The 26582-nt window shown below is 40.0% G+C and overlaps 3 protein-coding genes across 3 annotated transcripts; 1 reads left to right on the top strand and 2 right to left on the bottom strand.

Annotated features, from left to right (window-relative positions):
- Window positions 1-2088: 2088 nt before the first annotated feature.
- Window positions 2089-3585, bottom strand: LOC311035173 (E3 ubiquitin-protein ligase TRIM35-like; the record flags this gene model as incomplete). The annotated part of the gene is made up of 1 exon (XM_084043252.1): window positions 2089-3585. One exon carries the CDS (start codon window positions 3583-3585, stop codon window positions 2089-2091), a length of 1497 nt encoding a protein of 498 aa, XP_083899378.1.
- A 1704-nt stretch (window positions 3586-5289) lies between these two features.
- LOC311035172 (E3 ubiquitin-protein ligase TRIM35-like) lies at window positions 5290-9357 on the bottom strand (the record flags this gene model as incomplete). The annotated part of the gene is made up of 2 exons (XM_084043251.1): window positions 5290-5316; window positions 8083-9357. 2 exons carry the CDS (start codon window positions 9355-9357, stop codon window positions 5290-5292), a joined length of 1302 nt encoding a protein of 433 aa, XP_083899377.1.
- A 7816-nt stretch (window positions 9358-17173) lies between these two features.
- LOC311034821 (E3 ubiquitin-protein ligase TRIM35-like) lies at window positions 17174-20991 on the top strand. Its single transcript, XM_084042839.1, has 3 exons — window positions 17174-17268; window positions 18673-18964; window positions 19447-20991. The coding sequence occupies exons 2-3, from the start codon at window positions 18706-18708 to the stop codon at window positions 20685-20687; spliced, it is 1500 nt and encodes a 499-aa protein (XP_083898965.1). The 5' UTR covers window positions 17174-17268; window positions 18673-18705; the 3' UTR covers window positions 20688-20991.
- The last annotated feature ends 5591 nt before the right edge of the window (window positions 20992-26582 follow it).

The raw sequence follows: 26582 nt of genomic DNA, 5'->3' as shown, positions 1-26582 counted from the left end.
ACAGTATCATTCAAAAGTACTATATTTATTTTACAGTATCATTATAAAGTACTATATTTATTTTACAGTATCATTATAAAGTACTATATTTATTTTACAGTATCATTCAAAAGTACTATATTTATTTTACAGTATCATTCAAAAGTACTATATTTATTTTACAGTATCATTATAAAGTACTATATTTATTTTACAGAATCATTATAAAGTACTATATTTATTTTACAGAATCATTATAAAGTATTATATTTATTTTACAGAATCATTATAAAGTATTATATTTATTTTACAGAATCATTATAAAGTACTATATTTATTTTACAGAATCATTATAAAGTATTATATTTATTTTACAGAATCATTATAAAGTATTATATTTATTTTACAGAATCATTCAAAAGTACTATATTTATTTTACAGTATCATTATAAAGTACTATATTTATTTTACAGTATCATTATAAAGTACTATATTTATTTTACAGAATCATTATAAAGTACTATATTTATTTTACAGAATCATTATAAAGTATTATATTTATTTTACAGAATCATTATAAAGTATTATATTTATTTTACAGAATCATTATAAAGTACTATATTTATTTTACAGAATCATTATAAAGTATTATATTTATTTTACAGTATCATTATAAAGTACTATATTTATTATAGTCCATACTTAGTTATTTTAAACATCACAGTGCAATAGGATAAGATATAAGATATGACATAAGACCTGTATTGATTCCGTGGGGGAAATTCAAGCGCCAAAGCCAGTACAGCAGTTAAGAACTAAGAGGGTTTCAAGGCAAGGAGAAAAAAAAAACAGTGCAGTAGATACAGTATAACATATTCAAGGCAACAGAGAATATTTACGATCAAAGGATTGCAGCATATAATTGTGCGGGGGGGGAAAAGTGCAGTAACTACGTTTTTAGACACACCGACTTATTTGTGTATACCAAAGGTCAAATTAGCCTTTGTGATTTTGGGGGATAAACAATTACCCCAAGAACAGATGTACAATTAGTGTAATATCACGTATATGCCGAGATCTCATTTGGCTGAGCAGTTGAAGCAGTGGCGTGCACAGACATTTTGAGGGGCAGGTGCTCAAGTAAATTATACTTTTTTTGTTGACTTGGTCTGCTCTTTTCCCCCTCTACACCTATACCTCGTTGGCAAAAATAGCAGATCTACAAGCCCAGGGCCAAGGGCTTGTAGATCTGCTATTTTTGCCTAAAGTTCTCCTCAGAAAAGGGATGCTAGGTTTCGAGTGGTTATGGTAAAAAGAAAAATCATATCACATAAAGATAAAGCAGCACCTAGAGTCTATCTGTGCACGTCCCTGAGTTGAAACACTTTTAAACCCATTTATCGTTTTTTTATTTTATTTTTTGTAGTCACTGCACTTTGTAGGGCAGAATATACGAAAGCGATAATTGAAGCCCCTCCTTTATCATTAACTACACATTAACAGCTTAAGCCCTATATACTTCATCATGTGCAAAGAATAACTAATCCACAAGCTCAAAACGCATCGCAATGCCACACGATGTGAGCTTGTAGATCTGCTATTTTAACTATCTTTATTTAAAATGGTGAATGTGGTTAAAGTATCAATAATTGCTGTATAATCCAATTAAGTAATATTTATTATTGTGAAATTAATTTTCTGCATAATGCGTACTCTTACTTTTGATAATGTAAGTATATAATTAGGCCTGTCACAGTTATTACAATCATTGTCAAACCGCCTTTTACATAATCGTCTCCATGTTGAAAAATGTTCACACATTTTCAAATATAAAAAAGATGAAATAGCATCAGCTATTATAATTTTAGTAGATAAAAGTATTAAATACGTCAGTAATTTATTTGTATGTTGAAGTTATTTAGTCAGATCAGCTAGGTGCAACCACTGCTTATGAAGCCTAAAATCCAAAAAGAAATGTCACAAAAACACAGTTCAACCGTTAATCGCAATCATTTGTGTGACAATTAATTGTTTACTGAAATGTCCTAATCGTGAATCACCACTTTTACTCAGAATTGTGTTTCTACACTGTGGTATTTGTACTTTTACTTAAGTAAAAGACCTGAGCATTTCTTCCATCACTGGTACTTGACAGATTTTGATATTAATGGTTTCAGCATCACCAGCCTCTCCAATAGAGAAATAAGGGTAGAGTTTGTCAGTGAAAGTGTCTTTATGAGTGTAGATGTGAGTCATGTCTTCAGGGTCGTAGAAGGACACCTCCCCCTTGTCATAGTCCAGCTGAACTCTGATCCTCTCAGGGTTCCTCTGCAGTGAGATGGTGTCACTACACCCATTATCATAGACACCATCCCTCTGCATTAAACACCAGATTCCATATTCTGGTGAGGAATATGAATTTGTCTTCCTTTCAACAGATTCTTTAGCCAAACCTAAATTCCAGCAAGGATGGTCTCCAACCTCGACCTCCCAGCTGTGTTTTCCTGAACTGAAACCCTCTGAACCCAGAACATCAGTACCATTATTGAACCTCTCTGGATTGTCAGGAAGCTGCTGCAGTCTCTCAGTATTTCTCACACTGGTCAGGTCTTCAGAAAGACAGAGATAAGTGTATGCTGTGTTTGGGTCCAGAATAACAGGAGTGAACGTGACCCTCTCCTTCATCTTCTCCCAGATTGTGAAGCTCAGGTTTCTCAGGTGTTTGGCCACGTCTATCAGAGCTCCTGAGTCCAGCTGTGGATCTGACAGTGTACACAGGACTCTGGTTCTGGTCTGAGTGTGTTTATAACTGCTGAGAAATGACACATTGTGTTTCTGCAGCTCTTGTTCTACAGCAGAGATGCTGTCTGAGAGAGAAGAGATCTGCTCCTGGATGATCTGAACGATCTCCTCCTTCTGCTCCTCTTCCTCCCTCAGAGCTGCCAGTCTGGCCTCCTCTTCCTCTGTCAGGAACTGGTGGAGCCTTTTAAACTCTGCTCTGATCTGCTTCTCTGTGGCCAAAGCCTGCTTCTTGTTGTGTGGAACAACTTCATTATTATACCTAGTTTTAAAGTGGTTGTATTTGTTCATCTTGTCCTTTAGAGTCCTGAGGTCAGACTTCAGTTGGTCCTTCAGTTTGTTGACTGCTCGTTCTATAGGAACCAGCTTGTGACCAGGGTGGTGAGAGGAGTCACAGATACGACACACAGCTCTCTGTTCTTCCTCACAGAAACGTGTATCCTTCAATGGATGTTCGCAACACAACACATTGACCTCCTCCTCAGATGACTGTGTGGTTGGGTCAGTTGAAGATGTGGATGGAGGGTTGTACCATGGCATCGTCTTCAGACCAGGAAACACGTCTGTTAGTTTTGTGTCTTGTAGCAGACGCAGGAACGACCTGCATGTTGTTTCACCCTTGACAATCATTTTGTCCACAAGTTCAGTGGCTGCCTTGGATGGCAGAGAGATGGCTTTCAGCTTCATGTATTCAAAACGCACCAGTAGCTTTTCTTCAAATACACACTGGATGATGAAGTGAATGTGTGACATTAGAATGTGTTGAAGTTTTGTCTTGTTCTGTCTGATAATGTCTGTAGCCTCCATGTTCTGGAAGAGAAGAAGGATTGAATAAGACAGTGGTTTTCAACCAGTGGTCCGGGGACCACCAGTGGTCCTTGAGGGAGTACCAGGGGGTCCCCAGCGAAATAAGTTAACATAGCGTCGCAATAGTTTTTAACCACTTAGCTTTGGCTATTCAAAAATAGCAGATCTACAAGCTCAAGCTTTTCAAAAATAGCAGATCTACAAGCTCGTAGCGCGGCACCAAGTGTGGCGCTACGAGCTTGTAGATCTGCTATTTTTGAAAAACCTTGAAAAAGTGTGCATATCTTTGAATATTTATATTTTTTTAAGCGAAAATTTAACTGATATCTTTGCTTCTGGGGGGTCCCTGGCACAACACATTTTCAAATGGGGCTCCGTGGCCAAATGTATATCAATTTAGGGGTCCTTGGCATGAAAAAGGTTGAAAACCACTGCAATAAGGAACATTGTTTAATTTTGTTTGAATTATTTTATTTATAGTAGCCAATTTTTTCACCCCCTTTTTCTCCACAATTTAGTCGTTGTGCCAATTAATCACATCATGTCGCTTGTAGATCGGCTATTTTCACTACATGTGTAAGTGCTTAGGGATTAGTACATAGGCTTAAGTCAAATGTTAAAGAGTTACCAAATATTGTATAATATAACATATCCTTGTTGTCGGGGAGAAACCTCTTGTCTCCATATTCTATATGTTTGTGTTTTTTTGTAAATGAACGCCCTACTTGATCAAACTATAGCGTCACACAAAAGCATCAAAAGTAGAAGATCTACAAGCTCATAGATCTGATACTTTTGCTGTTTTTGAATTTGAATCCTGAGAAGTAACGGTTTGGGACATGAGACTTCCACCCGACAGAGACAATATATTAAATGTTGAATTGACTTTGATTCATAAGTATAATATGTTGAATCTCCTAGTGCAGGGGTCTTCAACAGGGGGTCCTCAGAGTTACTACAGGGGGTCCGCCAACTCTTTGTGTGATATGATTTTTTTTTTTACCTTAACCACTTGAACCCTAGCCTCCCTTTTCTGATGAGAACCAAAAATAGCAGATCTACAAGCTCACAACGCCTCGCGCTGCGAGGCGTTGTGAGCTTGTAGATCTGCTATTTTTGCCAAAGAAGTATAAGTGTAGAGGGAAAAAAGAGCAGACCAAGTAAAAAGAAAAAGTTGAAACACAATTTTATACAATATAGAGTAGGGGGTCCCTGCTTCATCTCTCTCTCTCAGCTAGGGGGTCCTTGGCCTGAAAACGTTGAAGACCCCTGTCCTAGTGGAATCAAACAACGAGGATGATTTCAGACTCTTACAACAGAAGCTGTGAGACACAGGAAGTGTTAAAGTCTATAAACACACATAACGGTTCAGGAAACATTTAAAATGAGATTTTCACAAACATTTCCTTTGGAATGTATAAAGAATGTTTAAATATCAACACTTACCAATTCACTTTAAACTTCGAGTTTTTCCCGATGAATTGAGTACACAGGACCTCAATGGAAACAAGCCTTAAGGCTTTCTTGGGTTTATCCTGTTAGCATCCTTTTGTATGGATCTGTACCTCTGTGCTTTTTTTGTTGTTGCAAACTGTTAATTAAGTATTCGATCAATCAATCAATCAATCAATCAATCAATCAATCAATCAATCAATCAATCAATCAATCATCAACTCCCTGATGATGATAATCCTCTCTCTCTCTCTATCTGTTCTGTAGAGAAACAACAACCTGTAATGGAGACACAACGGTTTTCAACAGGTGAGTCACATGGTGGCAAGGAGTATATTAAAGAAGGAGAGGTCACAGTGTACATACAATAATCACTCATTTTCCTGAACTGTTTTATTTTCCAACGGTCTCAATTAACTAAATAAAATACATTGTATCTTTAAACACTTGTCCACGTGACTCTCATAGTTTTCAAATGATTCCATCAAACCTCCCAGTGGTTTAGAATGATCACAACATGTCTGCTCCTTCTTTACACAACGTTTGGAGGCGGAGAATAGACTGGAGTACATTCAGTCAGGAGTGTACATATCCGGTTCAGAACGGATACGGAAACAGATTGTTTTTGTTGATGTATGTATCGGGGAAATGACCAGATACAGTAGGCGGGCTCTAAACCGGATGTTCACACTGAACAGGAAATATAAACCAGGCTTTCAGCTCCCCTCAGAGACAGCAGGTTTAAGAAGTGATCTACAAACTCACTGACGTTGTGAGTTTGTAGATCACTTCTAGTCAGTAAGACACTGTCATACTGCAGAGTATACATTCAGGGCTGGTATTTAAGTAAAACTACTCTCGCTACTTTAATTACATATTTATTTATGGATCATTGGTTGGTTTACTTTCAATTTAGATACATTTAATATCAGATCATTTATTTTAATACTTCAATCAGTATATTTAATAAAACCAATTGCATTTGATAGTGTAGTGATGTAGTATGGGTGATATTTAGACAGACAGACATACAGTACAGACGGACGGACGGACGGACGGACGGATAGATAGATACTTTTATTCAAGTGTGTATTTCAGATAGTTTTTTATATCACCGTATAAATGATTCTGTTCAGTAGCCTAATTATGTCTGTCTGATGTAGGAGAATGATTCAGTGATGAAGTCCACTAGGGGTCAGCATCACACAGGAGAAAGCCTTGATTCCTACAGTGGTTTTCAACCTTTTTCATGCCAAGGACCCCTAAATTGATATACATTTGGCCACGGACCCCCATTTGAAAATGTTTCGTGCCAGGGACCCCCCAGAAGCAAAGACATCAGTTAATTTTCGCTTTAAAAAATATAAATGATCAAAGATATGCACAGTTTTTCAAGGTTTTTCAAAAATAGCAGATCTACAAGCTCATAGCGCGGCACTCGGTGCCGCGCTTTGAGCTTGTAGATCTGCTATTTTTGAATAGCCTAAGCTAAGTGGTTAAAAATGATTGTGATGCTATGAACTAATTTTGCTGGGGACCCCCTGGTACTCTCTCAAGGACCACTGGTGGTCCCCGGACCACTGGTTGAAAACCACTGCTGTAGAAAACAATTCTCAAACATTTTCATGTCAAGGACCTCAAAATGATACATATTAGACCACAGACCCCCACAATGATACATATTAGACCACAGACCCCCACAATGATACATATTAGACCACAGACCCCCACAATGATACATATTAGACCACAGACCCCCACAATGATACATATTAGACCACAGACCCCCAAAATAAATGATACATATTAGACCACAGACCCCCACAATGATACATATTAGACCACAGACCCCCAAAATGATACATATTAGACCACAGACCCACAAAATGATACATATTAGACCACAGACCCACAAAATGATACATATTAGACCACAGACCCACAAAATGATACATATTAGACCACAGAACACATTCTTTCTATAACTGTATGTACTGCAGGTGGGGAGATAATCTATGATCTGAATAGTCACTATTATCAGTGGTGGAAGAAGTACTCCAATTGTGTTACTTAAGTAAAAGTATAAATATCACAATGTAGAAATACCCTATTACAAGTAAAAGTCCTGTATTCATCAGAGCCTTCATAATGATACAGGTCACGCCTTAACCACTCGGCCATCTACAAGTTCCATTCCAGATCAATGTTTCATTCATAAACACAAAGCACACACACACGCGCACACGCACACACACACACACACACACACACACACACACACACACACACACACACACACACACACACACACACACACACACACACACACACACACACACACACACACACACACACACACACACACACACACACACAGAACGGATACGGAAACAGATTGTTTTTGTTGATGTATGTATCGGGGAAATGACCAGATACAGTAGGCGGGCTCTAAACCGGATGTGCACACTGAACAGGAAATATTAACCAGGCTTTCATCTTCCCTTAGAGACGGCAGGTTTAAGAGCTGATCTACAAACTCACTGACGTTGTGAGTTTGTAGATCACTACTAGTCAATAAGACACTGTCAGACACTGTCTACAAGTTCCATTCCAGATCCATGTTTCATTCATAAACACAAAGCAGACACACACACACACACACGCACGCACGCACGCACGCACGCACGCACGCACGCACGCACGCACGCACGCACGCACGCACGCACGCACACACACACACACACACACACACACACACACACACACACACACACACACACACACACACACAGGTGTGTCAGCATGGACAGTTCCTGTGTTATCTTATTATATAATGAGTGAGGACCAACTGTATGAAGATAGGGTTGAAAATGGGTGAAGTGCTCCTTTAACTTCAGCTGTGTTTACCGGTCAAAATGTCTGTTGTGAAAAGATGAATATTATTGATTGATTTCACTGCTGCTTACATTCTTTTTTTTTGTTTAGAGGCGTCATCTGACCCCCTGACCTCCCATAAGTCTGTATCTGAGAGAGACGTGTCTCTACTTGACAGATTTTAATATCAATGGTTTCAGCATCACCAGCCGGCCCAATAGAGAAATATGGGTAGAGTTTGTCAGTGAAAGTGTCTTTATGAGTGTAGATGTGAGTCATGTCTTCAGCGTCGTAGAAAGACACCTCCCCCCTGTCATAGTCCAGCTCAACTCTGATCCTCTCAGGATTCCTCTGCACTGAGATTGTTTTACTATTACACCCATTATTATAGACACCATCCTTCTGATATAAACACCAGATTCCATATTCTGGTGTGGCATATTTCTTTCCCTTCCTGTCAACAGATTCTTTAGCCAGACCTATAAACCAGTAAGGATGGTCGCCAACCTCTACCTCCCAGCTGTGTTTTCCTGAACTGAAACCCTCTGAACCCAGAACATCAGCACCTTTAGTGAACCTCTCTGTGTTGTCAGGAAGCTGCTGCCATGTGTCTGTATATCTCACACTGGTCAGGTCTTCAGACAGACAGAGACAATTGGCTGCTGTGTTTGGGTCCAGAATGACAGGAGTGAACTTGACCCTCTCCTTCATCTTCTCCCAGACTGTGAAGCTCAGGTTTCTCAGGTGTTTGGTCACGTCTATCAGAGCTCCTGAGTCCAGCTGTGGATCTGACAGTGTACACTGGACTCTGGCGCTTGTCTGAGTGTGTTTATAACTGCTGAGAAATGACACCTTGTGTTTCTGCAGCTCTTGTTCTACAGCAGAGATGCTGTCTGAGAGAGAGGATATCTGCTCCTGGATGATCTTCATCTGTCTGCTGACAGTCTTCTTCTTCTGCTCCTCTTCCTCCCTCACAGCTTTCAGTCTGGCCTCCTCTTCCTCTGTCAGGAACTGGTGGAGATTTTTAAACTCTGCACTGATCTGCTTCTCTGTGGCCAAAACCTGCTTCTTGTTGTGTGGAACCACTTTTTTGTATTTATTTTCAGTGTCCTTGCATTTCTCCCTCTTGTCCTGTAGAGAATCAATGTCACATTTCAGTTTGTCCATCAGGTTCTTCCTGTCCTTCAGATCAGGAAACACGTCTGTTAGTTGTGTGTCTTGTAGCAGACGCAGGAACGACCTGCTAGTTGTTTCACCCTTGAAAATCATTTTGTCCACAAGTTCAGTGGCTGCCTTGGATGGCAGAGAGATGCTCTTCAGGTCGCTGTATTCACGGCCCGTCACAAGCTGTTCTTCAAAAACACACTCACTGACAAAGTGAATGTTTGACATTAGAATAGCTTGAAGTTTTGTCTTGTTCTTTATGATAATATCTTTAGCCTCCATGTTGATCCCTGGAAGAGAAGAAGGAATATTGTTTATAATTATAACGATTTACAAGCTGACAAAATATGACATTGTGAGCATTTAGATCCGCTATTTTAGCTATTTGTCGCAAAACACATTAATAAGGTGTTAAGTGGTTAAACCAAATCACCCGAGATGACCCACCCCCCAATATTTTACTACACATATTTTTCTTTTTTTATTACTACTTGTATATATGATGTTTTGCTTATTAATGTATATTATTGTTTGTCTTTAAATGTCTTGATGAATTGAAGACAATATAGAAGGAAACAAGCCTTGAGGGCTTTAATTGGGTTAATATGTTTTTTGTTTACTGTTCATAAAGTATTCAATCAATCAATCAATCAAACAAAACAAAAAATGGTCAGAAACCTTGTATTTCCATATTTACATTTTATTTGTTTTGTCTCCATAAATGAATGCCCTACTTCATCATATTAAAGTACAATGTATTCAGAAGGAATTACTGAATACATACTAAAGTAGTGAAAATAGCCGATCTACAAGCTCACAGCGCGGTGTGATGCGACGCGTTGTGAGCTTGTAGATCGGCTATTTTCACTACTTTAGTACTGTATGTATTCAGTAATTCATTCTGAATACAGTGTTAGATACTTGAATGTGTCCTTTTATCATCATCACTTTACCCAAATACAGCTCAAGTGGAGTTATGAGGTTTTTGACCGTTAATGTGTCCATCATTGATTAGAATGACGAAGTCAGACAGAAAGAAAAGTGGAGTCGGTACTATGCAAGAAACAATGTTAAATGACAGCAAATCTTGATTACATTTTAGTCATAGACTTTTGAATAAAATCTCATTTAGTTTTAGTCATCTGAAAAGTTTTAGTTTTAGTCAACTAAATATCGTAAGATTTTAGTCGACTAAATCTACAGTTGATTTTGTCGACAAAAATGTATTTTGGCGGGTCATGATGGCGTCGTAATGGCAGATTTTACACTTGGTTGCACGCTGAAAATAGCCGATCTACAAGCTCACAACGCGTCGCAGCGCGACACGTTGTGAGCTTGTAGATCGGCTATTTTCAGAGTGCAAAACCAGAGCGCAACCAAACATAAAATGACTTGTCTTTTAGTTCTACTGGATCTCTTCTCCACTCGTCCCTCACTAACATTTTAGTCTAGTCGAAATTGTCAATATATTTAGTTTTATAATACACTGTAATTTAATTATTGTTTTGCTGTTTAATATTAATTAATTTCTTTCATTATTATATTCATATGTAAAATCATGTTTCTTTTTGAACTCTCTTAAAGGGGAATACCACTTTTCAACATTGAACTATGTCTTTAATACACCTTAAAGCTGTTGTGTGGAAATTAGAACCCCCCCCCCCCACCCCCCCTTCTATGTTTCCTAGAGCTGGATAATTGATTGAGGTCATGTGATCAGTGGCAAGGTGTACTTTTGGCTGAGGGGGCGGAGCCAGAAGTTTACTTTTTAAAGGACGACTTCACCCATTTTAAACTTATCTTCATAGGCTATAATAGATCCTCACTAAAGCTCCTGATAAAATGGTGTCATTTTTTTCTACTCAGTCTGTGTCTCATAAGACGGGCTGTGGACACTTCATAAACCCGTCTACCAGTGACATCATCGTTAGGAAGTTTTTTTTTCTTCTTCAATATTTCAATCTTTATTTTTATTTTTATTTAGGCGAGAACAACATTACAGCATGCTAACTTTCCAGGAATAGAAAGCCTGTAGTTTCTATTAGCTTGGATTCCCCATCGATGATGTCACTGGTAGACGGGTTTATGAACTGTCCACAGCCCTCCTCTGAGACCAAAAAAAAAAAAGACTGAGTGGACAAAAACTGCTCCATATTATCATGAGCATTAGTGATGACCTATTATATGAAGACAGGTTGAAAATGGGTGAAGTGGTCCTTTAATGCTCTGTGTTATTGTCTTAATGCTTAATGTTTTATTTTATACACTTTGAATTGCCATGTTGTTTAAATGTTATACAGATAATCATGCATTGCCTACGTCCACATTTTACAGTCTATGTTCAGTGTTCATATCTGATCTAGAGTCCGCCTACTGTATCCTGTCATTTCCACACACACATTCATTGCCATAGCTGAGTGGTTAGTGAGCCCGCCTAGGGAGCCAGAGGCCCTGGTTGCCCCAGGTTCGATTCCAGGCCAGGCCAGCATATGTGTCGATGAAATGAAATTAGTCCCTGAGCAAGACTCTTAACGCCTAATTGCTCACAGGTTCTCATTGGAAACAAGACCGCAAGGACTTTCGTGAACGACCTGTTAAAAGGAAGTATCCTTATCCTTACAATGTAAGTCAATGGGGAGCATACTTTGAATGATCAATTTCTATTCAATGGAGCAATTATTTTTTTTATTTCTTGTCCACCTTTGGAGTTACATCATGGCAAGCTAACTACACAACCCAAACCTCTACCAAAGTGGTCTTGCCCTTTAAGTTGATGTACATAAATGATAAGTTAAACTCCCTCAAAATTTAAACAAGACACAACCCAGGTTGAATATACAAAGGGGCGGCAGTGGCTCAGGGGTAGAGTGGCCGGGTAGAGTGAACTGGAAAACCGCAAGGTTCCCAGTTTGATCCCGGGCTGGGGCACTCCCCTAGAGTTAGTGTCGAAGTGTCCTTGAGCAAGACGCTGAACCCCTAATTGCTCCCGATGAGCAGGTTGGTGCCTTGCATGGTTTCCTCCGCCATCGGTGTATGAATGTGTGTGTGAATGGGTTAATGGCACAATCAATGTAAAGCGCTTCGGATAGAAGCGCTATATAAATGCACCATTTACCATACAGTATACATATTCTGTTGTTTTTCCATATTTTACATTCCAAGTTCATAAAGTCTTACCTGTTTATATGGTTCTGTCTGAGGAGAAGTGTGTCGTGTCTCAGTGTAGGTTTGGTTCAGACACTGACAAGTAGGAACACCTTATCAGAGTCAGCAGACATTATGGATGTTGTCCAACTGTCCATTTTGATCAGAATGGTGGTTGATGATGTGACGCACCAGTTGAAGGGTTTTATGGGCGTAACTTTCTGAGGGGGAAACTAAACAGACAGAAAAAAAAGATAATTAACCGAAACAGTTTTGTGTATTTATTAATAAAACTTAAAATCTAACTAGAGAAAATGTTTTTAGTTTTAGTCGTTGTCAAAAATCTTCATAAAGTCAATGCTGTGCTTGGAGAGCAAATAGAACATTTGTTTCACTTCTAAGCTATGGGGAAAACAGCTGTAAAAAACGTTATTTTATTTTATTTAATTGGATAATGAAGGAATAAGCATTTGAAATGCCACCTAAATTGGAGTCACATTGGAGTGGAACAAGTCTTGCAGATCGGATGGAATGATACAGTGTCAGGGTGAGTAACCAAAACTAAAGTTACAATTTAATGACTTTTAAGACCTTTTTATTACTAAATTGGCCAGATTGTCAAATTTTACATAAGAAAGAGGAAACATTGTGAAAATAGCCGATCTACAAGCTCGTAGATTGTAGTTCGACTATTTTCACAATATCGGTGGAACTGAGTCAAACTAAATGTACAAGTGGGTGGGGGGTCCCCAGTTCAAATACGATTATTTTGGCGGGTCTCCAGTTCAAATACGATTATTTAGGGGGGTCCCCAGTTCAAATCTGATTATTTTGGCGGGTCCCCATTTCAAATCTGATTATTTTGGGGGGGACCCCATTTCAAATCTGATTATTTTGGGGGGGACCCCATTTCAAATCTGATTATTTTGGCGGGTCCCCAGTTCAAATCTGATTATTTTGGCGGGTCCCCATTTCAAATCTGATTATTTTGGGGGGGACCCCATTTCAAATCTGATTATTTTGGCGGGTCCCCAGTTCAAATCTGATTATTTTGGGGGGGACCCCATTTCAAATCTGATTATTTTGGCGGGTCCCCATTTCAAATCTGATTATTTTGGGGGGGACCCCATTTCAAATCTGATTATTTTGGCGGGTCCCCAGTTCAAATCTGATTATTTTGGGGGGGACCCCATTTCAAATCTGATTATTTTGGGGGGGACCCCATTTCAAATCTGATTATTTTGGCGGGTCCCCAGTTCAAATCTGATTATTTTGGCGGGACCCCATTTCAAATCTGATTATTTTGGGGGGGACCCCATTTCAAATCTGATTATTTTGGGGGGGACCCCATTTCAAATCTGATTATTTTGGGGGGGACCCCATTTCAAATCTGATTATTTTGGGGGGGACCCCATTTCAAATCTGATTATTTTGGCGGGTCCCCAGTTCAAATCTGATTATTTTGGGGGGGACCCCATTTCAAATCTGATTATTTTGGCGGGTCCCCAGTTCAAATCTGATTATTTTGCTCTATATAAACTGCCTTTCGGTTCACTTTGACAGCAGCAAACTGAACTCATTTGAAACAAGCTCTGTGCTTTTATGAGTCTTCCAGTTTAGTAGACCTTGTATTGTGAATTTGTACTTCCATGTACTGTTGTTCTCATGTCTTACTAAATAAAGTACATCAATCAATCAATCAAGCAAGACCAGACATGAGAGCCCTCTTGTCCTGGGAGTCTCAGCCAACCTTTGGTTATGCGTCACTGAATAAAAAAACATAACTGAATCCTCATCACCTCCTTGCCCAAACATATGCTCATGTGTGCAATGGAAAATAAATGGCTTAAATGTAATCAGTTGTCTAACATTCTTGCCGATGTTCAATTACTGTGAACCAGAACCAGAAATCACCATTCCGATCACGCATTAAGTGAATGTGGGTGCCGCATGTGGCCCCCGGGCCGCCAGTTGCCCATGTATGAACTAGAACATATTGTTCCTGAAGAAACAATGTGGGCTCGCTTCAAGACAAAAAAATAATAGAATAAAAAGTACAAGCTGTCAAGATCCCAAGCAGTGCTCTCTTTGACTTGGTATCTCTGACTGTGATCTCCATCACCAGGTGTACTACTGTAATTGCTACAGTGCAGAGGAACATGGGTTGACATCAATGGTCTGAACTCAAAATATATACTTCACACAGCTTAGATCTGTGGATTAAATGGGAGAGCAGACCCGTGTGAACGTGGTGATGTAAAAAACATCTGTAGTGTAATAACTGTGGCCGCAGTGACTTTACGAAAACATTCCTCCTGTGTCCCTATCTCTCCCTTCTAGCAAACACCATTAGTGTGTATTGGAAAAGCTGAAAATACTGAGAGATCCACTGATCAAAGCATCAAAGCACATCCAGAGATGTGCTTTGATGCTTCAAAAGTATAAAAGTGATCAAAAAGTTAAAGTCATAATATACCTCAACCTTTTAAAGTTTAAATGGAGTCTGTAAGTTAAAGCATGCTGAAGTAACATGATTGCAAACAAGTGAAAGAAAAAGGCGTTTTCAGGGCCCGATTCACTAAGCTTGTTTACACCCACATGTAAATAAGGTGTGTATTTTCGATAAGCACTGTGACAGTGTGACCACACGCTGTCACGACACATGGCCTATCAATGGTGCACAATTCTTAGGTTGTGTGGACAAACAGACAACTAAATATACTTCAAGGTTCTTTATTCAAACACTAACAAACAAATCATTCATCTCTCTGACCGTGGCTCTTTACTGGATCTTAAAAGAGTCAGGGTGGGGTTCAAGTCACTTTATAGGTTTGTCAGGAGACACACCTGCAACCACTCATTGGGACCAAATTGGGCCAAACCATTTGGCCATGGGTCCAGGGGGGTTTTGTCTGTGTCAAAGAAGGACACTGAACATTACAAGTTTCTACAAGATCTACAAGTTTGGCAAAAGCAGAGATCTACCCGTTTAAATGGAATGTGCATAAAGGATTTTGTCTGTTTATGCCTAGCGAACAGAAGTGACAGTATTATGAACACCCGCTAATTATTTGGTCTGTCTGGTGGGAGGGGCCATGTGGCTATATAGGGGTGAGCTGTTCACTATTGGTCAGTCTACTGAGAGGTGCTCAGAGTATCAGCAGGTCTCTAAGGAGACTTTCCATCATTACGAATATGTCTAATAGTACTTGAAAGTACTAAGGGTTATACACTACCCTCACCCAACCTGGGGTGTGACAAGCACAATCTCACACGTACACGTGGGTACATGATACATATTTTTTTAAACTTACGTTTTTAATTTAAAAGGGAGGACCTTGTTCATCCTCAGCCAGGAGTCTGCAAGGCTGGATATCTAGCTTACCACTCACACTTTGTTGTGCTTTCTATTGTGTCCAGGTGGTGTTCTGGGGCACGCTGGCTCCCATGGTGTTCTGCTACACCTTCATCAGCAGGAAGGTGTATGAGTCCTACAACGCCTCCCCAGGAGTTGTAGGAGTCTGTCTGTCTGTCTGTCTGTCTACATTTTTCTCCTCAGTGGGTTCAGCGATTGATCTGAACTTGTGCGATCATTACCATGTGCAGACACTCAGGAACAATATTTTTCACTTTTCCCACATTCAAGCTGTTTATTAGCGTGTGTGTGTGTGTGTGTGTGTGTGTGTGTGTGTGTGTGTGTGTGTGTGTGTTGGTGTGGGTGTGTGTGTGTGTGTGTGTGTGTGTGATAGGCCGGGTCGTAACACTCTTGCATCACCCTAAACATGTCTACATTTATACATGATACATATCTGCTACGTGTGTGTGTGTGTGTGTGTGTGTGTGTGTGTGTGTGTGTGTGTGTGTGTGTGTGTGTGTGTATGATTTAAAGCTTTATACTGCAACGTCGGACGGTGAGGCAGCCAGGCTTTCCTCCGTGGTGGTTATGAGACAGGTCATACTGTCCTGCAGCTCTATCAGTGAGGAGTTTGATTTAAAAAGCTGTTTAACAAAAGCTCCACTCAGCTTTCTGCTTTCTTTAAATGTTGGCGTTATAGCTCCCCCTGCTGGTTATACACATACATAACACAGGAGGCCAAAATCATCAGTGACATTAGAGTCAGTTACAAGGTTTAATAAGCAATTCATTGATTGAATGTCACTCATCTAGATTTTTCTTGTGTCGTCCCCCATTAATCTATTCACTTGCTGCATTGTCTAATCCTATACTTTTATTGTGATTTATTATAAACAGATTTACCTGCCATAATGATATTGTTTTGCCTATATATATATATATATATATATATATATATATATATATGTTTGAAGATCTTTTTAAATCTAAAAAAATAGTTTGGGACCCTCGAGCAGAAGGCAACTGTAGGGGAGAGGATGTGGTCACACAGAGAAACTGCACATCGTGTCTAGCAGCTAAACCACAAACCTGGCAAACGGCTGTCTCTCTGCAACCACCATCTCTGTCACTCTGCAACCACCATCTCTGCACAGCTCTGTACAAACCAAGGTTATTGGTTTTTAGTTTAGTTTGAATTTCTTAGTTTTTTTTAAATGTATGGATTTGTCAGGGGCAAGATTCAACAAGGTCAGAAAATAGTAAAAATATCAGATACATGCAGACAACGTTGTCAGCATGTAGATCTGATATTTTTTAAGATTTTTACTAAAGACTAAAACTAAGAACATTTTCTCTAGTCAGCTTTTAAGTTTTGTAAATAAATACACAAATGTATTTATTTTATTTTTTGTCTGTTTGGTTTCCCCCTCAAAAGGTTACGCCTATAAAACCCTCCAAATGGTGCGTCACGTCATCAAACACCATTCTGATCAAAATGGACAGTTAGGCAACATCCATAATGTCTGCTGACTCGTCAACATTTTAAACCAATCAAAATCTTAAGTGACAATATGTTGCCTTTTACAGAGAGGAAGTGTATACGGTGATATGAACACTTCCTACTTGTCAGTTACTGAACCAAACCTGCACTGAGACACGACACATCATCTCCTCAGACAGAACCATATAAACAGGTAAGACTTTATGAACTTAGAATGTAAAATATGTAAAACGAACAGAACAGAATATTTAAATTCAACCTGGGTTGTGTGTTGTTTAAATTGTGAGGGAGTTTAACTTATCATTATGTACATCAACTTAAAATGAATGATGTAGAAAGTACCTCAAATACAACAAAATATGAATTACATCCATTAAGATCTGTTATTAAGATTTTTATAGGGTAGTGCTGTATTTTAAACATAATTTTAAAATGGAGAAACACCACAGTCCGTCGACATACAAGCAACACAGGAAGTGTCTGTGTGTCGACAGCCTGTGGTTTAGTATAGATATATGCAGCTTATTGACAAAAGAAGGAAAGTGAGAATAATAAACCATGTCATGAAAAGTACTAATTTATCCAAAGAGGCTGCAAATACAATCCCATCTAAAAAACACATTCTGTATAAATATATATCATAGACGATACAGAGCCACCTCCCTAATCACATGGTATGACTGGGATCTTTACAGTTTGTATATCCTGTCTACACAGGATACGGAAACAGTGCATGTATGTGTGTGTGGAAATTACAGGATACAGTAGGCGGACTCTAGATCGGATATGAACACTGAACATAGATTGTAAAATATGGACATAGTCAAGGCAATGCATGATTATTTGTATATCATTTAAACAACATGGCAATTCAACGTGTATAACATAAAACATTAAGACATTAACACAGAGCATTAAGAGAGTGCAAAAAGAACATGATGTTACATTTGAATATAATAATGAAACAAATGAATTAATGTTAAACAGGAGATCTAGTAGAACTAAAAGGCAAGTCATTTTATGTTTGGTTGCGCTGTGGCTTGTGCTCTGAAAATAGCAGATCTACATGGTCACAACGCGTCGCTGAAATCATGAACGCAGCGTCCGATTGCGGTGAAACTTTGCACACACATTCGCACTACGTTGAGGAACAAATGCCACTCTTTTAACATTGCCATATTATAGCGCCACCCCTATTTTTGAAAAAATCATGCAAATCGGTAGCCTACACATTATCTCTATAAAGGTGATCAAGACGGATCCGTCCAATTTTTCATATTCAATTTCCTTCCTGGTTGGCGAATCCCAAACGTTGCTAGACCACAATAACCACCTGACCTGGTGGAGACCTGTGCTCCGAGGAGCACTTTTTCTAGTTTGTTATAATCTCAATTGAACAACACGCCCCTACAACCATACACATGTTTCTCTGAGGGGTCTTGTGTCAATTCACAGATAATGTTGTTGATATACAATATTTAAATCAAACAAGAATGACCTGATCACCTGATATCTGACAGATTTGATGACATAGTGTATGTCTATATAAATGGTTTGATATCATACTTAACTTGTTCTGACATCTTATTCTTTTCAGATCCTGAATCTTCTTTGCAGCCTTTAATTAGTGATGGCACACGAACGTCTGTTAGGGATCCTTCAGGATCTTACTGCTGATGACTTCAAGCTATTCCAATGGCTCCTGGAAAAGGACCCCGATGGCTCCATTCCGAAATGCAGGCTGGAAAATGCAACCAGGCAGCAAACAGTAGATTTGATAACACAAACATATCCTGATAGAGCTGTGGACGTTACAAGAAAACTCCTGCAGAAGATCAACAGGAATGATCTAGCGGGGATACTTCCAGACGCTGGGTCTGGATGCAAAGGTAATTAAATTAAATTACATCAAATTAAATTAAATTAAAATATTGAAATCCTATCATACTGTATCATACTATATCGTTCATTTTCAAATCAGCCCCATGGTGGCGCTATAACAGGCCGATTCGTATTTTTAACTATAACTGCACCGATCTGTGTAAAACTTTGTATGCACACTCATGACTACGGCCTTGGTCCCTTAATAATACTGAAATGAAATGTGATGAGCACAAAGAGGGAAAATGTTAGGTGATACACATTTTCCACATCAGAATAGGGCAGGGGAATTTCTGTCTCATCCAACCGTGGATATAACAGATTTACATCGCAATGTGAGCTTGTAAATCTGCTATTTTATCTATTTAAAAAAATGTCACCTATAGGCTACTGGCATGCTCAAAATAGGGACACCAGCTTGAAAGTGGCTCAGTGTTATTACTACAATGCGGAAAAAGGTTAATAAACAATGTTCTTTCTTCTCTTCCAGGGATCAACATGGAGCCTACAGACATTATCACAAAGAACAAGATAAAGCTACAGTACAACCCTCCATCCACACATTCAACTGACCCAACCACACAGTCATCTGAGGAGGAAGTCAAGGTGTTGAGTTGTGAACATCCAGAGGAGCTTCAACAGTTCTGTGAGGAAGAACAGAGAGCTGTGTGTCGTATCTGTGACTCCTCTCACCACCCTGGTCACAAGCTGGTTCCTATAGAACAAGCAGTCAACAACCTGAAGGGCCAAATGAAGTCTGACCTCAGGACTCTAAAGGACAAGAGGACCAAATACAAACACTTTAAAACTAGATACAACACAGTGGTTCCACACAACAAGAAGCAGGTTTTGGTCACAGAGAGACAGATCAGAGCAGAGTTTGAAAAGCTCCACCAGATCCTGACAGAGGAAGAGGAGGCCAGACTGGCAGCTCTGAGGGAGGAAGAGGAGCAGAAGGAGAAGACTGTCAGCAGACAGATGAAGATCATTCAGGAGCAGATCTCCTCTCTCTCAGACAGCATATCTGCTGTAGAACAAGAGCTGCAGAAACACAATGTGTCATTTCTCAGCAGTTATAAACACACTCAGACCAGCGCCAGAGTCCTGTGTACACTGTCAGATCCACAGCTGGACTCAGGAGCTCTGATAGACGTGGCCAAACACCTGAGAAACCTGAGCTTCACAGTCTGGGAGAAGATGAAGGAGAGGGTCAAGTTCACTCCTGTCATTCTGGACCCAAACACAGCATCCGCCTGGCTCTGTCTGTCTGAAGACCTGACCAGTGTGAGATGGACACCAAGGCAGGAGCTTCCTGACAATCCAGAGAGGTTCACTAATGATGCTGATGTTCTGGGTTCAGAGGGTTTCAGTTCAGGAAAACACAGCTGGGAGGTAGAGGTTGGCGACCATCCTGTCTGGATTATAGGTGTGGCTAAAGAATCTGGTGATAGGAAGGGAAATAAATATGTCTCACCAGAATATGGAATCTGGTGTTTAAAGCAGAAGGATGGTCGCTATAGTAATGGGTGTAATAAAACCATCTCACTGCAGATGAATCCTGAGAGGATCAGAGTTCAGCTGGACTATGACAGGGGGGAGGTGTCCTTCTACGACCCTGAAGACATGACTCACATCTACACTCATAAAGACACTTTCACTGACAAACTCTACCCATATTTCTGTATTGGAAAGGCTGGTGATGCTGAAACCATTGATATCAAAATCTTTTAGTAGAGACACGTCTCTCTGGGATGTTATCAGGCAGAGACTGTTGGGAGGTCAGGGGGTCAGATGTAAACAACAAGGGCACTAAAACAAACACAACAACAACAACAATAACAGCTGTACAAACAGTAGCTGTCAAAAACTGTTATCAGCAGTGAAATCCATCAGTAATATTCATCTTTTCACAGCAGACATTTTGACAGGTAAACACAGCTGAAGTTAAAGGAGCACTTCACCCATTTTCAACCCTACCCTCATACTGTTGGTCCTTACTCATTATATAATAAGACGACACGGGAACTGTGTGTGTGTGTGTGTGTGTGTGTGTGTGTGTGTGTGTGTGTGTGTGTGTGTGTGTGTGTGTGTGTGTGTGTGTGTGTGTGTGTGTGTGTGTGTGTGTGTGTGTGTGTGTGTGTGTGTGTGTGAGAGAGAGATACAGCTGGACTAACTATCTAACTATTTTATTTGACATTGAAGAATTTTTCTTCTATACAGTTATATCGTTGTTGTCGGGCAGAAACCTCATATCTCCATATTTAAACTTTTTTGTTTTTTGGGTTAGGGTAATTGTTTTTTGGGGTTAGGGTAATTAATACCCTACTTCATAACTTCATAATACTACAGTGTCACACATAAGTAGCAAAAATAGCAGATCTACAAACTCACAACGTGTCGCATCGCAACGCGTTGTGAGCTTGTAGATCGGCAATATTTGAAGTGAAAGTTAAAGTGTTTAAGTGAGTCTGTGGGTTTTATGAATATTGAACCAATGAAAAGTATTAACAAGATCATGTGACTAAATAATAAATACATTGAAACCATTTACTGAAATATTTGACTCAAGTAAAAGTACAAGCTATTAGGATCAAAATGAAGGATGTCACGATTATGACATTTCACTTGACCATTAATTGTCACACAAATAATTGTAATGATTTAACTGTGTTTTTGTTGTTGAACATTAGAACATATGAATACAAATTTACACTTCTTTTTAACTTTTAGGTTTCATAAACAAAAGTCGCACAGGACAGATATGACAAATAACTTCATATTTCATCATTTTATACATAGAAAAAAGGGGAAAATAGCAAAAATAGCTGAGAACCCGTCACTTTGTGACACATTGTAAGCTTGTAGATCTGCTTTTTTTGCTTTTTTTATATTTGAAAATGAATGAACAGTTCCATGTTGAACAGTTTTCAACATGGATTATGACGATTATGTAAAATAATTGTGATTATCTCAAATAATTGCATTTAAATGATTATATAATAATTGTGATTATCTGAAATAATTGCATTTAAATGATTATATAATAATTGTGACAGGCCTAATCAAAATATACTTAACACATGAAAAGTTAAATTATGCATCATGCAGAATAATAAATAATACTTTAGAATGTTTAACCACATTAACCAGGCTTTCTCTGTTTAGGACAGTGGTTCTCAACCAGTGGTCCGGGGACCACCTGTGGTCCTTGGGGGGGGTACCAGGGGGTCCCCAGCTAAATGAGTTAACATAGCGTCACAATCATTTTAGATCTACAAGCTCATAGCGCGGCACCGAGTGCCGCGCTATGAGCTTGTAGATCTGCTATTTTTGAAAAAACTTGAATGTGTGCATATCTTTGAATATATATATATTTTTTACATTTTACATTTTTAACTCAAATCTTTGCTTCTGGGGGTCCCTGGCACAAAACATTTTCAGATGGGGGTCCGCGGCCAAATGTAATATATCAATTTAGGGGTCCATGCCATGAAAAAGGTTGAAAACCACTGATTTAGGATAAGAACAGTTTTTTCCCCCAATTTTTCAAGACCGTGAAAATAGCAGATCTACAAGCTCACAGCGTGTGGCATTGCAACACATTTTGAGCTTGTAGATCAGTTATTTTTTTTGCTATATTCATCGTATGATGAAGTATAAAGGACTTAAGCTGTTAATGTATAGTTAATGATAAAGAAGGGTCTTAACCCAGCCCCCTGAAAAAAAACTTTTACTGTACATATGTTTTCATTAATTTTCTTCATTTCTAAAATGTTCATATGATGTTCTGTATAGTAGTGTATATCCGTCTGTCATTTAATGTCACTCAGGGGAGCTGGCATTGGAAATGACATTCAAGAACGCAGAGCGGACACCGGACACATGCCGCGTGCACGTGTCCGAGAATGTGCTTTTTCTTACCAGGTTTGTTAGTTTTTTTTTTTTTTTTTGTTACTTTATTTGGGTTCATTTGGTTCATAAAATGTTCTCCATGAAGTGTAGATGTCGGAGGTTTTTCTTTTCTTTTTTCTTCATCCCAAAAGTCCTCTGTAACCAAATGGACTCTGTGTTTAATCAACTATACAATCATAAGCAGCAAGCACCGCGGTGGGGAGACCCACCCAGCCTGGAGCCCCCCACGGAGGGCAGACCCACCCAGCCTGGAGCCCCCCCACGGAGGGGAGACCCACCCAGCCTGGGGCCCCCCACGGAGGGGAGACCCACCCAACCTGGGGGCCCCCCACGGAGGGGAGACCCACCCAGCCTGGGGCCCCCCACGGAGGGGAGACCCACACAGCCTGGGGCCCCCCACGGAGGGGAGACAAAAAAAATAATAAAAATAAATCAGTGCAGGTAAACACATTGATGTGTTTACTTCCTGTTATGAATGATGATATGAAAATATGTCAACATAAAGAGTACAAAATATCTAGTTAAATTCTTACATGATTTCCAGCATGTTAGTTCCTCTGAGACAAGACATCATGTTTACCTGAATGCACCTGACACACCTGACGGTTCTAAACCAATCAAAATCTCACCTGAGAATGTGTTGTCTTTTATAGACAGGTAGGAGACCTGAGCTGTGAGATCTATGAAGACCTGTTCACTGTTCAGTTACAGTACAAGACCTTCTCCTCAGGCCTTGGCTACACGTACATGGATCTTTTTGTAAACGGACATTTTTGTGTGCGTTTGGGCCTTTCAGCCACACGCAAACGGTGTTTTTGGCCGCTAAAACGGATATTTTTGTAAACGGATAAATAAGTGAAGGTTTTCCAAAACATGCGTTTCAGTGGATCTGTGTGGACATGTAATCCGGAGATTTTGAGAAACGATGACGTCATCGCGCATTCGCACATGGTCATTATAATAATAAATAATATAATAATACATAAACACCGGACCGCTCATGGTCATTATAATAATAAATGAAGAGAGAGAGAGAGAGCAACACTTAACAGTCTATGAAACAAGGCACGCTCATTTATGGCAAAATAATGTCATAATTAATAATAAGACAGTGGTGGGAAAAGTAGCTCATTCACTGTGTGACGAAAACCGTCTTTCTCTGCGCCAAGTAGAACACACGGCGCGCACACAGATTGAATGTGGGGTCTGTCGTCCTAAAACACAATCGCCCCGGGTCAAAATCCAGCGACCATGGAGCGGCCGCGGGTGGCCCGCTCAAAAGGTGCGTGGGGCGGGGAGTTTTGGGACAACCGCCCATGGAATGAATCGATGAAGTAAAACTCAGCCCTGAAACATGATGGTGCAGAGAGTCCCTGCTTTATAGTGGTGTTCGATGTTTTTACATTGCCAACTCTCACATGTACATAAGCGTTCAGATTTCAAATATAAAGTGCTTACCCCCGAGCCACGGACGTTACAAGGCGATCCGGACCACGATAAGTACCCGTATCTCCCGTATTGTTCAATAAAATGCATTTTAATCCGATCGCCGGCCATTTTCTCCAAATGTTGTCCGATGCTTTCAACCATGTGTAGTGGAACGCAGTGAGCTGGGATTGAACCCGAGGCTCCCACTCGCCAGTCCGACGTGTTACCAGTCATGCCAATAGGGCTGAGCCCGATTGGCAGGTCTGTTGCACGCCGGTTCTGGCTAATTTGACTGTGGGGGCTACAATCACCCCCCCGATCTTTGGAGCGCGTCCTCGCGCTTCACACTTCACGCCGTGGACCACCGTACGCGACGTCCCTCATGTCCCTCACGCGAGGATATTACGCTCCTCGTCCTGCCGACTACGCCAGATTGTAGTGGAACGCAGTGAGCTGGGATTGGACCCGAGGCTCCCACTCGCCAGTCCGACGTGTTACCAGTCATGCCAATAGGGCTGAGCCCGATTGGCAGGTCTGTTGCACGCTGGTTCTGGCTAATTTGACTGTGGGGGCTACAATCACCCCCCCGATCTTTGGAGCGCGTCCTCGCGCTTCACACTTCACGCCGTGGACCACCGTACGCGACGTCCCTCATGTCCCTCACGCGAGGATATTACGCTCCTCGTCCTGCCGACTACGCCAGATTGTAGTGGAACGCAGTGAGCTGGGATTGAACCCGAGGCTCCCACTCGCCAGTCCGACGTGTTACCAGTCATGCCAATAGGGCTGAGCCCGATTGGCAGGTCTGTTGCACGCCGGTTCTGGCTAATTTGACTGTGGGGGCTACATGCGACACCAATGGTTGGGAGGTGTATTGCACTCTGATACAGTACCCAAAAAAAATAAAAGAAAAAGAAAATGGCCGGCGATGGGATTAAAATGCTTTTTATTGAACAATACGGGAGATAAGGGTACTTATCACGGTCCGGATTGCCTTGTACCATCCGTGGCTCAGGGGTAAGCACTTTATATTTGAAATCTGAACGTTTATGTACATGTGAGTTGGCAATGTAAAAAAAAACGAACAGCACTATAAACCAGAGACTCGACAGCGTCATGTGAACCATGGCTACTGTTTGCGCTGCAGCTGCGCCCTAATAATGTTGTTTTCGTTTATGTTCACGTATGCTATTAAAATAATGCAGCTATTGCAGTATTGGGCCTTAACATGTGATTACAAATGTATTTGTATTCGGCCCCTCATATATATAATTATAAAATAAATGTAAATATAAAATCTGATATAAAATTGAAACTTGCAGCTGATCGATGCGTTTCTGCGTCTACGTGTGGACAGGGATTTTTGTTTATCTTTGTCATGTGGCCAGGGATTCTTTTTAAAAACGGAGGACTAAAATATCCGTTTAGTAAAAGATCCATGTACGTGTAGCCAAGGCCTCAGACTGAACCATAGACCAATTATTTGTTTACCAACATTGAGACTGGACGCACAGGTGATTGTTTCACGCAATCAATTCTCAACCTGTTGTTTCGGGGTGCGCTGGTTTCAGTACACCCCCAACCCCCTCTTGTGTGTTGGCTAGTGAGGCGCGTCCTAGCGAGACCTGATAGAATGGGTTTCATTAAGAGCATACTGGTTGCACGCATACTGGTTCTTATCAGTGTGACGTCGTCTGTTAAGGGGTCTATAGAAACACAGGTAAGACTTACATTAAACATGGAAGAAAAGCACAACAGGGTTTATATTTATATTTAACTTGGGCTGCATGTTGTTTATATTGAGTGAGTGATGGGTGACTAGACTACTTATTAGAGAATATAAAAAGTAATGAAATAGGAAACTCCTTGAATGCATAATTAGAGTTATTATTATGATACTGTAATGTTGTGTTCAAACAGAACTTTAAAATCACAGTGAAGTGAACACAGGAGGAAGTGTTGTTTGTGTTGTTTGTGTGTAGACAGTAGACAGACTGTAGGGTTACAGTAAAGATAATGCAGGTTATTGTTAAAAGAAGGAGAGTGAGAATAATACACTATGACATGAAAACTATACTGATTTATCCATAGAGGCTGAAAATAATATGCTGTCTCACAACTTCTGTTGTAAGATTCTACAATCATTCTCATTGTTTGATTCCACTAAGAAATTGAACACATATATGTATTAATCAAAGTAAATTCAACATATTATACTTATGAATCAAAGTCAATTCAACATGTCATCAACATGTACATATTGTACATGGAGAATCTGTGGCAAAA

This window comes from Gymnoscopelus microlampas, assembly GCF_963454915.1.
Source record: "Gymnoscopelus microlampas genome assembly, chromosome: 19".
In the NCBI taxonomy this organism is placed as follows: domain Eukaryota; kingdom Metazoa; phylum Chordata; class Actinopteri; order Myctophiformes; family Myctophidae; genus Gymnoscopelus; species Gymnoscopelus microlampas.
The sequence above is the reverse complement of the archived record's forward strand: the minus strand, read 5'-3'. Positions and strand labels throughout refer to the sequence as shown.